The 13,341-nt window shown below is 37.1% G+C and overlaps 1 protein-coding gene across 51 annotated transcripts in view; it reads right to left on the bottom strand.

Moving 5' to 3' along the window:
* Nucleotides 1–1,880: 1,880 nt before the first annotated feature.
* NRCAM (neuronal cell adhesion molecule) overlaps nt 1,881–13,341 on the bottom strand; it is a 141,270-nt gene continuing 129,809 nt past the window's right edge. For 28 of the 51 annotated variants that reach the window (XM_040662506.2, XM_046916696.1, XM_046916208.1 and 25 more), the window contains 2 exons: nt 8,108–12,096; nt 4,023–4,261 (listed from right to left, as the gene is read on the bottom strand). In XM_040662506.2, the coding sequence (XP_040518440.1) occupies nt 10,359–12,096 (1,738 nt within the window). In that variant the 3' untranslated portion in view covers nt 4,023–4,261; nt 8,108–10,358. 51 annotated transcript variants of the gene reach the window in all.

The raw sequence follows: 13,341 nt of genomic DNA, 5'->3' as shown, positions 1-13,341 counted from the left end.
TGCCTTATGTGTGCGTGTGTTTGTCCATCTGAGTACTTCCTCCATCAAAACCTGCAGTTAATGGCAATTTACAATTACATCCAGCCAAAGGATCCAAGATGAGTAAGTTCTTCTAAGTCTCGTGAAATAAACAGTGCATAAGTATGAAAAAAAAACCACCAAAAAAATCCATTCATGCTGCCCTGCCCACAAGGGCTCCCCCAGTGCAGCCCATATATTACAGGCCATTTAACTGAAACATATTATGAATGCTGTAATGTAGAAAACTTAATTTGTCTCCTTAGTCCCGTGAGGACTTGAAGCCCTTCAGAGCTGTGCAAACACACAGCACAGCGCTGTGCGGAGTGGGCTGCTATCGCCTGTCAGATGAGCTCTGAGAGTTCAAGATCAAAGCATCCCTTTTTAGAGACCTTTGGATTAGGAAATAGGAAGATACAGATCAAGTGCAGTTTATTGTTGGAGGTGAACGTAGTTCATTCCTTAGTAGAGCATGAGACCAAGCAGTTTCCAAGAAGTCGGACAACAGAGTCAGACTGCCTTACCCACCCCTGTTCAAAGGCTCAGCTTTGAAGCCCTGGCACACTAATTTGTATAACATGGCAGACTGCAGACCAGGTATTTTACCTCCTCTTCACTTGTATCTAAAACATAATAGAAAGACAGAATTAAATCCTTTTTATAGCAGTGCCTTATATTTTGACATGGTTTTTTTTTTTCAGTGGACAGGGAAACACCGAGGTATTTCCCTAGGAACCATGTGAGAATAGAAGATTACAAGAAAAATTACTGTTGGCGTATCCTCTTTAATTCCCTCTGGATTTATACAATCATTTCAGTGAGAACAAAATCAAAAGCAAATCACCAAAAGGAAGATGCAGCCACTTCACGTATCAGCACACTTTGGGAAGCATGCACAGAAGAACATACGTGTGTCTCCAAAAATGGCTATCATGTGAAATCTTCTGCCTCAACCAAGAGCCCAGATCCCTCTTCCCAGGAATTACTCTTTTTTTCTAAATAGAAACAGCTGTACTTCATATCTCCCAGTCAATGCACATTGCTGGAAAAATCAAGATAGCTGAGTAGAAAAACAGGCAGCCCAATACTTGAAGGTGCCAAAATGGCGACTACGCAGATGATAGACATGGGAATAGCCAGGAGGTTCCAGTTATAAAGATGGCTTGGGAAGTGGACTGAACAGCTTTGATTCAGGGATCGAATCCCTCTTTGGAGCACTGTGGGCAAACATCAACCTTCTGATGTATTTCCTGGAGCATCTGTGCCTCTTGGAATCCATGGCTCCCCTGCAGTCCTCTCAGCAGAGCAACTGCCCTCCTGCCCAGCCTGTTTCCACTCATACACAGAATAGGCAAGATATGCAAAGAGCATTGCAATGGATTTTGTATACTGTAAGAGGTGCTGTTTCAAATCCTCTCAGTTCAATGCTAAAAACCCTGTTTAAAAATGCTCCAAATTTTGTATGCCCTTTAGGCTTTAGGATCCTATTTGAAGTCTCTTAATTTGGAACGAACATTCTTATTTCCCCTTGTTCACACTTACAAGTATGGACGTGACTGTTTGTCTGTTTCATTTTTTTTTTCTTCACAGAAATGTGACTAAATAAAGCATCCATGGAAGTAAAATATAAGCTGCAGCAGATTTCAATGGCAAATGACCAGATAAAATTCACCTTTCTTTTCAAATGGTTGTATGTGAAGACCTGTGACATTCCATAAATAATTTGGTGGCAGTATATATAGTCCCGTAACACCATGGCAACAGCTTCTGATAGAGTTGTTTCATGCTTTTTCCTACTTCCAATTCTTAATTAGATGGTAAATCAGATGTGATTTTTACTGCTAGTGTAAACAGAACGAACATTGAAATTTTAAAACCACATTTATTTTTAATACAAAATCTGTTGCACTATTACAGAAGTAAGCCTGTATGTTTACCCCCACATGCACAGATCATTCAGCATCTACAATTAAATAAAATTATATTATTTTTTTTTACCAAAACCATTGGCAAATCTTAAGAAATTTTCTCTTTGTGCTTTGTAGTCAATGTTTGTATAATTCACTTCTTGTTTCGGTTCCTGTTAAGAAAACTCATCAACAGAAAGCTCAAAGGTGCGAAAGAAGCTTCTGACAGATACACTTGTGAGTACTTCAGTTGTACTTTACCTACAATATATACATGGATGCTGCGAGGTGTGCTATGTTCTGATGTAATGCATTGGCAAAAGCTCTGAATGGTTCAATTAGGAATCTGCAGTAAGAAAGCAGAACAGTTCACTATTTTGTTGTCACAGCAAAAAAAATAAAATAAAATAAAAAATTTAAAACAAAATTATATTGAAGTAGATGCCTTAAAATACCATGCACACCATTGGCTATAGTACTTCTTACACAGTACAACATAAGCTTTCTTGTTTTATTCGTTTGTAACACCTAGAAGCATATAGCACCTACATTTTAAGTGTATTTACAAATTCAACAAAATATCTACATATAAAAAGCTTACTTAAAATTAAACTTGATGCAAGTTATGAAAAACCAATTTATTGGCAAATGAAACTGAGCATTCCTTCAACCATAGGTTGTTATAAAATTTATATTTGGAGGTAAACACTTGATTGATATTGTATGCGAGAAAGCAATTTTGTAACTGACAATGGTAATCCTTTACCACTAAACCATAGGAGCACTTGTCAGATTGAATTCTGCAGTTGTGAGCAGTAACCCCCACACTGCTTCAGGGTGTAGGTAATTCCAAAGCTGCCGCACTGGTCGGGCCGTGACACAGAGGGAAACGCACTCTTGCTGGTGTAGTTGGCTGCCTTGGTTTTTAACTCTTTGTTTTACAAGAGCTTATAGATTGCTGTGTAAGGAAGTAATTTACTTCTGGTTGCTTGATTACTTATTTGAAATAAATCTTCTAAGGCCATGAAAACCTGTTGTGCTGTAACCGTCTAGAAAGTGTTTCCTTTATAAGGAAAGAAAAAAAAACAAACCACTCATATTCTCATTTGTGTAATTTAAAACATGTAAAACGTTCCAATTTTCAGCACAACAGTTTCATAACACTTTTAATTTACACAGTTTTTACTTTATGGCAATGATAGTAGTCCGCTAATCACAGTTTACTGCACCAACTGATTTCATAGTACAGTGCATTATGGAATGCATATTGTATAAAGGCACTGAATGTATTTTGCCCTGTGTTTTCTGGAATATTTTCTCTCATTTTAAAGTTTTTCTTTCAGTGACTGTACAAATTCCAAAATGCATTGCAATGCATATCTTTTATACCCTAAAATCAATCCAACGTGTTTTGATGTAAAAAATAGAACACTGTACTGCTGTAATACTTGATAGATTAAAAAGGCTATAAAGTAATAGGAGCAAAGAGCAGATAATAGGGTCTCATTAAGCATCAGCAAATGCAAGTGTCATACTAAAATCATTTAGCAATTATATACTGTACATACTGTTCCTAACTGTCTTGCAAAAAGACATATGATAGCTAGACATTAAGTCACCAATTTCACAACAATGTCCACAAAGACATTGAAGTTCTATATAATACTACTATAACACTCCAACAATGAAAATGGAATTCATACCCAGGGATTCAGCTGAAGACTGCATAACAAACTGTCCAACCATGTTTTTATAGTGAACATGAGACTGTGAACTGTGTAGTATCTTTTTTTCATGCATTATACCGTATTTTCAACAGGAAACAAAATTGTAAGTCAATGCTATTTTTTTCTGTGTCAGTTCCTTTCTTAGAAAAGTAAGAAAATCCAAGTTTCAAACAAAATTTGAATTTTGTATCTTGATTCATACTACCATCCCACTTGGTGTGTCATTATACCATATAATTGTATGGACCGGCACGTTCTCATAGAATAAATACTTTGAGGTGAGGAGCTTTGTAACCTGCATGTTCATCGTACGAGAAGGAGGATGTACAAGTGCAAACAAACAGAAAACACAAGGGAATCAAGTTCTTTGATTACACAAATGAATTCATGGCATTTACAGGAGAAGGAGCCTCAGAACTTTCATTTCCTTCTGCAGGTTCTTTCTCTTTTTTACCGCTGTATTGTCCAATAAAGGAGCCATCCTCATTGAACTGGCCATTTACACCTTCTCCATAGTCAACTAAACTATCATCACTGTCTTCTTTTTTCACAGTTCTGTCTGACGGTGTCCGACTTCCTTTTTTTAGAGGTTTATGGTCCTCTGCATCACTGGAGACACAAACAAACAAATGAAAGGAATTAAGTGATGTACCGTTTTGTAAGGCAAAATCAGTCATGCATGCAGAGTTCATAAGAAGCATGTGTGCAGCCCTATAATCCTTCAGTAAACCCACACACATTGTAGAGACAAATCGATATGATGCAGTTGACATGAATGCATGGTGTAGTGATGGTTTAAACAGAGAATGTCTTCAGTGGAAGGTGGGTTTTTTGTGGCTTTCTGTTTTTATTTTTTTCATCGTGCATGACTTTTCAATGGTAAGACTTGTGCCCTCAGCTTGGAAGCAATTTAGATGCAACTGCAAGCATTAAGAAGGGGGTTGTAAAGTTACCAAAAAAAAAAAATTATTTGTTCTTCAAAGTAACAAGGTTCTGATGTGCTGTGAAGTTAGTCTGTTAAACTTCTTAATTTCTTTGACTCCTTCAACACGAATGAAGAATGAATTCGGTTAAATGGAATATACTGATTTTCTTTACTAGTACAAAGAAAATAACAGTGCTGCATTTCAAATAATTTGTTACATAATGCAGGCCAGACTTACAATTTTTAATCTTACCTTTCAAGAGACCTACATATTCCATTAAAAGGGTGCAGAAGAAACAAATGAAAATAGCCTAAGAAGAAAAGCAAAGTCCATATCCTGATAGTGATCAGTATTTTATCAATAATAAGTTGCTTTTAAAATTGCTAAAACGTTTACTGCATACAGGTAAATCAACAAATTCAGCTTAGAGTAGCTAGAAATGAGCAGTTAAGAGCATGCTTAGGTTTTTTATTACTTATGAGATCAATCTTTTTATCTCAATCCATAACCGATAACATGTTCAGGCAATGATGATGATGATTTGGAGCACAACAGGAAAAGGCAAGGAAAGAAAGGCAGGGATGAAAGATCCATTTAGCAGAGTACTGCAGTCAGTGGAAAAGCTGCAGCACCGTCAGCATCACAAACAAATTTGTAGCTGTGGTAAGCCTGCATTTTATGAAACAGATGTAGCTGGGCTCTTTCCTTAATCCTCAACACTGAACTTCAGTCTCAAGAGGAAGATTTCAGCAGCAGCTCCAAACCGTCTCCAACTGAAAAATACTGCTGGGTGCAACTGTCTTATACTTTGTCTTAAACAAAACATGTGACTTTATATAGGTACCAAAGAGCAAATATTTTTTTTCTCCTTAATGACTTCTATCTCAAGGAAAATGTAAATAAACATGTATAGAATACTGAGGAAATGAAAATATGTAAAATTCACATTAGACTGAATATATGTTCAGCAAACTATTTTAACTGTGTAATTCCTATAAACAAATACCTTAGATTGTCCAATAATGTATTTGCTTTCCTTTTTCTACTGACTATCTCTGAATATCCAGAAAAATTGAAACATTGCAGCGTATACAAGGTCACAGATTATAGTGTTCACTGGTAAATGCTCTGTTGAAAAGTATTTCAGCAACCCACTACATAAATTTCCATCCAACTGGTATTCCTTATCTCAACATCCATTTTTTACTTTGGAAAACTCCAAGTTTTCACATTCTGAATGAAGGACACCTCTAATCTGCATGTAACATTTTCTTTTAAAGCATACCAGAGATTTTATTTTCTATGCATACACAGAAGTGGTAGGAACATTTATCTTATTAAAACCTTCATGTTAAAATGTACGGGGGCCAAATACACTTGACTGTATTGGCTTGACTTTGTTTTTCATTATTGCTGTGTACATGGCATTAGGATAAATATCTGATCATTGATCTTCTGTGCTCACTGCAAACATGTAGGTTATTAACACTTAAAAGAATTCTGCTCCAAAATGTCAGTCATCCAGCATCAAAGTGCAAATGTTTATGACACCACAAACATGAGCAGATTACAAAGACAGATGATTTTGGAAGGAACTTGTGTGTAAAAGGTTAAATAAAGAATAGACTATTTATAAATCCTAAATGTGAGTCTGCTAGTGAGATAGCAAAGTGTCTTCTTCATTGCCCTCCTCTGAGGACATCAGTCATTAAAACAGACTATACAAAAGCAATGAAGACCAGACCCTCACATTGAATGTTACCAGGTCCTACTCCCAGAGAACAATGACCTGCAGTGTTTAATGACTTCTTAGTAATAGCACTTAGTAAAGAACGCTGCTTCATACTTGCTTATGCAGTAATATGTAGGAATGAAAACAAATTAAAAATGCATTTGCACTCTATCCAACTGGTCAAGAGACTGTAAATGTTTTAAAGTGTGATCCTAGCCAGTGTAATTCACTAGGCTGGAAGTATAAAGTAAATAATATCACTGTACTAAAAATATCCACATTTCAGGCATTTTTGTGTTTAACCCAATAAAAAGCTCAATTTTAATTTACAACTTTGATAAATATGTGTATAGAAACTTTTCCTTTGTGTTGATCTTTCTTTTTTTGTTTTTGTTTTTTGTTTGCATTTATGGAAATAGAATTTATTTATAAACTGAATGATAAATAAATAATTACACAGTTGGTTGCATTCTGTCTGTGGTTTTCCTAGATATTAGTAAGGATACAGATTCTACTGTCTGTATAATTAAAAACAAACAAAACTGCAGATTTACCCAGGAGTGTACCTGCATGGAGGTGGGTGCTGGTATAAGAGCACAGTTACAGCAGGTGTAAAATCAAACCTGCACCTGGGGATTCTTTCCTCTTTTGCACCAGAAGAGTCCAGAAAGAAGTTCTGCCCAGGCTCTGACATTGAAAAAAGAAGTGGGATTATCCAAGGTGCTCTTCTCTCCTTTTTCAGGAAGAGGAAACACATTGAATGGGGTCTTGATTCTCTGTCAAACTGGATTATAACTCTTGTATTAGATGAACACAGTGTTTTGGGTGGAAGGGAAAGAAAGAGACAATAAAAGAGGAAACAAAGAGGAGAGAGAGAAAAAAAAGTGAAGACATCAATATTTTGGACAGCACTTTTGTAACCCTGGGTTTGCAAAACAGAGAAGGGACTGGCACTCTGGGGAAGTGAATGGGTTTTCTGTGTGCTGCCAAGAGGCAAACTACAAAAGGCACTCATTTGTCTTGTTATTAATATTGATGTCCAAAGAGTTATATAACACTTTAAGCTTTAGACTATATAATATTGCAAAAACACAGAATTTTTAATGCAGTATCTGCAAATTTTCTGATCTTGTTAATGACTGTTCATAAAATTAGACCAAAATGCAACCAGCATATATCACATTTTCTTTTAGTTTTTGTTTGTGGTTTTGCCTGCTTACTTTTAAACTTATCTAGTGTAATATTCTGAACTGAAACAGGAAGTACAAGTTGGGTTACCTAAAATGACAATGGAAAATTTAAGAAGTACTTTGAAATGTGTCATGTATGCAGTGCTGACAGTTAACAGTGAGACAATAAGTACTGGAATGGAATAAGAGATGAGCATGTAACTGAATTTTATCATCAGATCAGAAGATAGGAAATGAAGATTAGGGACACCTTCTCTATTTGTTGTCTTATAAATATTTTCCACACTACCAGCTTTTTAAGGATGAAAGTTGCTCAACAAAGACTGAAATGCACCTGACATATTGGTATGTACCAATACGTATCAGGTATTTCATGCCATTTCAACAAGAATTTGATAGTAAGGCAGGCTCTAAATACTTTTTTGAGATAATTGCTAACACATATTTCTTTTCCCTCTTAGTTCCATGAAACACACAGTAAACTTGCAGATAATGGTTAAGAGAGATGAAGTATGGAGGTAAAAATGTTGTGTAATGCAAAGTACAAACATTTTTTAAAAAGTACTTCCATTTCACAAGGTCATCAATTATTGACAGAAATATGTACCTTGAAATCTCCTTTCTTCTTTCAACTTTTCTTCCTTAGATATAGGTACATGCAGCAACCAGTCAGAATGAGGAAGACAGTATTACGATGCCTCTGCAGTCCAGCAGGCAACTAGTTCCCACTAAACTTTGCCACATTCATGGACATGCAAAACAACTCAATATATGGTTAGCAATATACTACTTTTCCTTATAGCACAGCCGTCAGATGAAAAGCAACACAAAACAAACAAAATGGGTAAAGCATTCTGGGATATTGGACGCAGAAAGAGGATGACAAGGAAGAAATTTGTTGGCAATGAATTTCTTGTTTTGTGCCTTCAGGTCAACAGACCAGAAATACTCAAGTATAAGCACACAAATAAAGGCACAGAAGTACATTACACTGTGGCTTTGTTGTAGATTTCAGGACAATCTCTGATCCAATGCCTAATGGACATCTGCTCACACTCCTAAATTGATGAGAGACCCTGAGGACTGTGCAGATTATACTTTTCCCTATACTCTTACACAAATAATTCAGATTTCAAAACTTCGTACTATTTCCAATCTATCAAAGACAAAGGCACATCTATCTTGGTTGTTGGTTTGTTTGTTTGTTTATTTATTTATTTATTCTTTTGAGCAGATTTTCTTTAGCATGTCTGTAATCTTCAATTGCGGCAGAAGCTGAAAAAACTGAAGATTAAGTTCCTGGCAGCAGGCTGAAAAAGTTGTTAGCCTAAGAATCTGATCTACTCCTAGTAAAAAGTTGTAAAGAAAAACCTGCTCGAGATGAATTTAACCAAACTTTCCACCCTTGCTATTTCAGGAGGAAAACTGTACAAAGGCAGAAACAAAGAACTTATTTAAAAAAGTAGGTGACACAGATGCTCTAGAATTAAAATAAGAGCCATCAAAGAAAGAATGCATGTGTGAATGAGGACACAGTAAGATCAGTGCCAAATCCAATCAGACTATTCAGAGACAGGAATCCTCCAGAGGCAGTCTACTGACATTATTTCTAGTGCTAGAAAGGACCAATCTTATAACTGTTGTGAAGCACAAATCATTGCTAGGTTCCCATGGAAACAAACCTAGGCTGCAATAAAGCAGCATAAAAAAATATTGTTGCATTTACAAACTATATCCTCATTGTTAGTCAACCTAAACAAAGCAGGAAGACCAATACATTATCTGTTGGCCTCAGAATTCTCCACTAACCATTTCCAGAAAGTCTTCCATAGCATAGCTAGGAATTTCTAGAAGAAATAACGTGTGTCAAAATGATGATGAAAAGAGGCAAAGGAATTCAACAAAATGTGCAAATAGCCTGTGTAACCACACTAGCAGTCCTGCTACTATAGATGACTTATCCTGTTTGATCTTCCTTTGAGGATAAATATACTGGGATATCATGTAAGAAGAGATGCCAAAAGCTCTATTTTCATAAAGCTAAATAAGAAATGTATGCCTGCAAGCTCTCCCTACCCGTGAATCTACAGGTCTATAGATGCCACTTGTTCCTAATCTCTCTTGATTTATGACCCAGGACAGAAATTTGTGCTGATTTATATAGCTACACTGACTGGAACAGGAGCTCTGTATAGTGTTTGTTTTAAATTTAAATAAACACATTTACAGAATTTGTTGTACTTCTTGCAGTTTCTTGGTGTAAACATTGTCCAAAATCCACTGTTTTTTCCAGATGAGAAAACCACTGGGATTGTACGGAAATAATTCTAGAGGAAATGTGTATGCCACCGATCACAGGAACACTGTACATCCAGTCAATCTGTGATTCCAGAAACATTACTTTTTCCTCCATGAGATCAATATGGAAGAAAATATGCTATTTTCTGCAGAAAATATGCTCTCAGAAGAAGAGACGTCATTGAAGACTGCAACACTTCAAACAAGTCCAAGCCACTCCAAGAATACCGGGAATACTAGAAGCTGAATGTGCCAAAAACCTCCCTGTAACTCCTCTAGGAAATCATAATTAGCAGTTAAGATTTAAGTAATTTAATAATTTAACTCTTATTTTGAAATAATACATTTTCAAAGCATTGGCATTACTTGCCCAGAAATACTGAAATTCATTCAGCATAAGTTTCTGTATTTTTCAGTCTCCCCAGTTCCTGAGAAAGGAAGATAGTTTTAGTTGTTCTTAGAAAGTTCCTCTTGATGGTCTGCTGTCTCTTTGAAAACGAGATGTCCTTTCATAGCTGGCATGAAAAGACTGTGAGATCTTGTATTTTCCCTTTCCTCCTTTAAACTTTGGAGGAGAACGGAAGGAACTCCGAGACTTGTGAGGATAGGAAAACGAATGGCCAAAAGAGCATTTTTTTTTTCATCTGATGTAAGGAATGTTTGTGCTCTGCAAAGTCCTTCAGGATCTGGACCAAGGATTCACCAAATAGCTTCCCACCAGTGTATGGTAAAGAGAGCAGCCGACATCTGAGATCTAGTGATGAGGTCCAAGGACGCAGCCATATAGCTCTCCAGGCTACCGTGAGGCATGCCATATTTTTAACTGTGAGTCTAAGAGAATCCTCAGCTGCATCATGGATAAAATTAGCTGCAAGTTTACACAGTCTGTGCTTCCTCTGTATGGCACCAGATGGGACCCATTTTCTTTTGACTCTGGCTTGTTCTTCCTCCAGCCATACTAGTAATGCTTTAGAAGCATAAGTGCAGTAGATAGACACTCCAAGCTGGGCTGCAACCAGCTTGAAAGATCTTTTGATTCCTTCTTCAATCTTTCTATCAGTAAGATCTTCAGGGCGAGCATCCATGTTAGAAGGCATTGAAAGCACAGAATCAGCAGTAATCAATGGCCTGTCTACCTTAGGCAAAGTTCCCCACAAAGCAGCTTTATCCACTGGAAGAGGATACAGCTTACGTAGGATTTCTGGGGCTTCATGTTTTGCCTCAGGATTACCCCAAATTCTACAGATGAGATTTTCCACTGTTGAATGGATAGGAAGTGCATTATCTACCTTGCCTTCTTCAGATAAGATAGGCATGTCTTCTGAAGGGCATTCACCTTTGGAAGTTTTCAGCATTAGCACTCTTTTAATGTGCTTGAACAGATAACTCTGATTTTCCATGCCAAACTTACGTACAGCATCTGGTCCTTCTTCATCTTCTGTAGGGGATTCAGATGACACCTCCTCATCTTCAGGGGATGAATCAACCTCCAAAGCCTTGTAAGCATCAACTTTCTCCTTCCCAGAAGTAGCTCGATCTTTTAAACTGCCTATTTGATCAGACTCAAAATTTTGGGAACTGCTCCCTGTTGCTTCTAGAGGAACCACTGGATCTTCTGTAATTGGTATCCTGGGACGCTTTATTGAGCGGGACCTAGTCTGTGCCACAGAAGTTATACCTTGTCTGGCTGCTGTGAGTGCATCCTTTAAGACAGTAGCTAGCTCAGGCAAAATTACAGACGTCATTAATGAATTCTTTTCAGATTCAGAGAAATGAGTAGTAGCAGAAGGTCTTACCTTCCTGTGGTTGGAGCTCTGAGTGTCTTCTGAATCTGAGCTGTAGTCTGGAGTCTGGCTGAACCGGTGCGGGAGTGAAGAATGCTGTCTTGCCAGTGAGCCACGAACTGAGTTGCAGCTGAGGGGTTGGTGGAAAGGGGGTGGATGTCCTGCCTGAGAATTTGAGCCCTCATCCAAACCCATGATCTGTTGCTCAGAAGCATGACGTCTAGAGCCATGCCTGTAGATCCATTTGTCTGACTTTTTTTCCTCTTGGCAGAGGGAAGCAGAGACAGAACTAGCCCTTCTAAGCTCTGAAGACTGCCTAGCCTTCCTCCTGGTGTAGGAGGTCTCTGATCTGATGTTGGAGTATTGATCCCCTGACCTTTTGAAGAAGTTGGATCTGTCAGATCTCACAGACTTTGCTTTGGTAAAGACAGGGTCTGCTTCAGAAGAACTTGCACAGCTACCTTTTCTTTTCTTTTCCTTGTCCATTTTCTTTCCTGTCCAAGCAGACATGGACCTGAAGTGATGAAAAAAGTTCAAAATACTCGGATTTCTAAACCTTTCAAAAATCACATTATTGTTCAAGGGAGACCCTATACCCTTTGTCCTGATAAAAGCACTGCATTGTGACCAGTGCCATGTGAGACAGACAAACAGGGAACTGAGTGACTGCAGGGATGCTGGGCTGCAGAGAGGGTGCCAAGATATCTTCTGTAATCTGACTGGTTGCTGCTGCTGCCCTGTCTCTAAGGAAAAAAGAGGAAAGCTCAACATAGACTAATTACATAGAAATACATTTTAGAAAGGAGTTTTTGCATGGTAAATAGGATGAACATATGAACAAGTCTGAAAGCTAGGCATGCGAATGTCTATTTTCACCAGACAAGTGATATACAAATAAAATCATTTAATAAAACACTGTGATTCTTTAGATTGACTTAAATCTCCTCAATATGGAGACAAATTCAAATTCTGCTACAGGTCACACATGAAAGTAGATTGCAATAATTTTAGTCTAGACCTGAGAAAACATATATTCAAGTCACAGAATTTGTACAATTATGTATAAGGGACAGTTTCTGCTGCTGAAAGTTCCAAGTACTGAAAAGCAGAGGAGTGATAAATGAGAATGCAAAATGGGCTGCATAGGAAAATGTATGCAGTACTTATTTACATCTGCTTCCAAATGCTGCTTTATACTACTGCTTTTATCAGCTCAATTTGATTAGTAAATATGCACTTAAGGCTGTAATAAAATGGCACACAAAAATGATTAACCTAAGAACAGAGTAGTATTGGTTTAAAAAAAAAAAAAACAACAGACAAGTAAGAACAATCAGAAACTGCTCTTTGGTATTCAGAATTGGAAATCTACTGCAGTCAGATACATATGCACATTTCCCTTACATGAGAAAGCTAAACAAGAGAACTTTTCTTGGAAAAACTTTGTTTGTTTTTCTATATGTGTAAGTTAAGCACTTCCAAAGTAATAAAAGGTTTATACAATAATTTTTAACACAGGAATACACTGTAAAATGCATTACAATACCTAAGTAAAATATAAGAGTATAGACATATTTAGAAACTAAGAACATTATTTGAAAAATAGTGGTTCAAAAAGAACAAATAATATGCTGTTGTTTTATTTAATAATCTATACTCCTGTGAGTGGACTTGCCAAAGCATGCTTCTTGTGATTCAGGAGATTCAGCTAGACTACTTTTAGAATGAAGGAAGAGAGTCAGGAATAAGAGCTGTGTTG

This window comes from Gallus gallus, chromosome 1 (genome assembly GCF_016699485.2).
Source record: "Gallus gallus isolate bGalGal1 chromosome 1, bGalGal1.mat.broiler.GRCg7b, whole genome shotgun sequence".
In the NCBI taxonomy this organism is placed as follows: domain Eukaryota; kingdom Metazoa; phylum Chordata; class Aves; order Galliformes; family Phasianidae; genus Gallus; species Gallus gallus.
The sequence above is the reverse complement of the archived record's forward strand: the minus strand, read 5'-3'. Positions and strand labels throughout refer to the sequence as shown.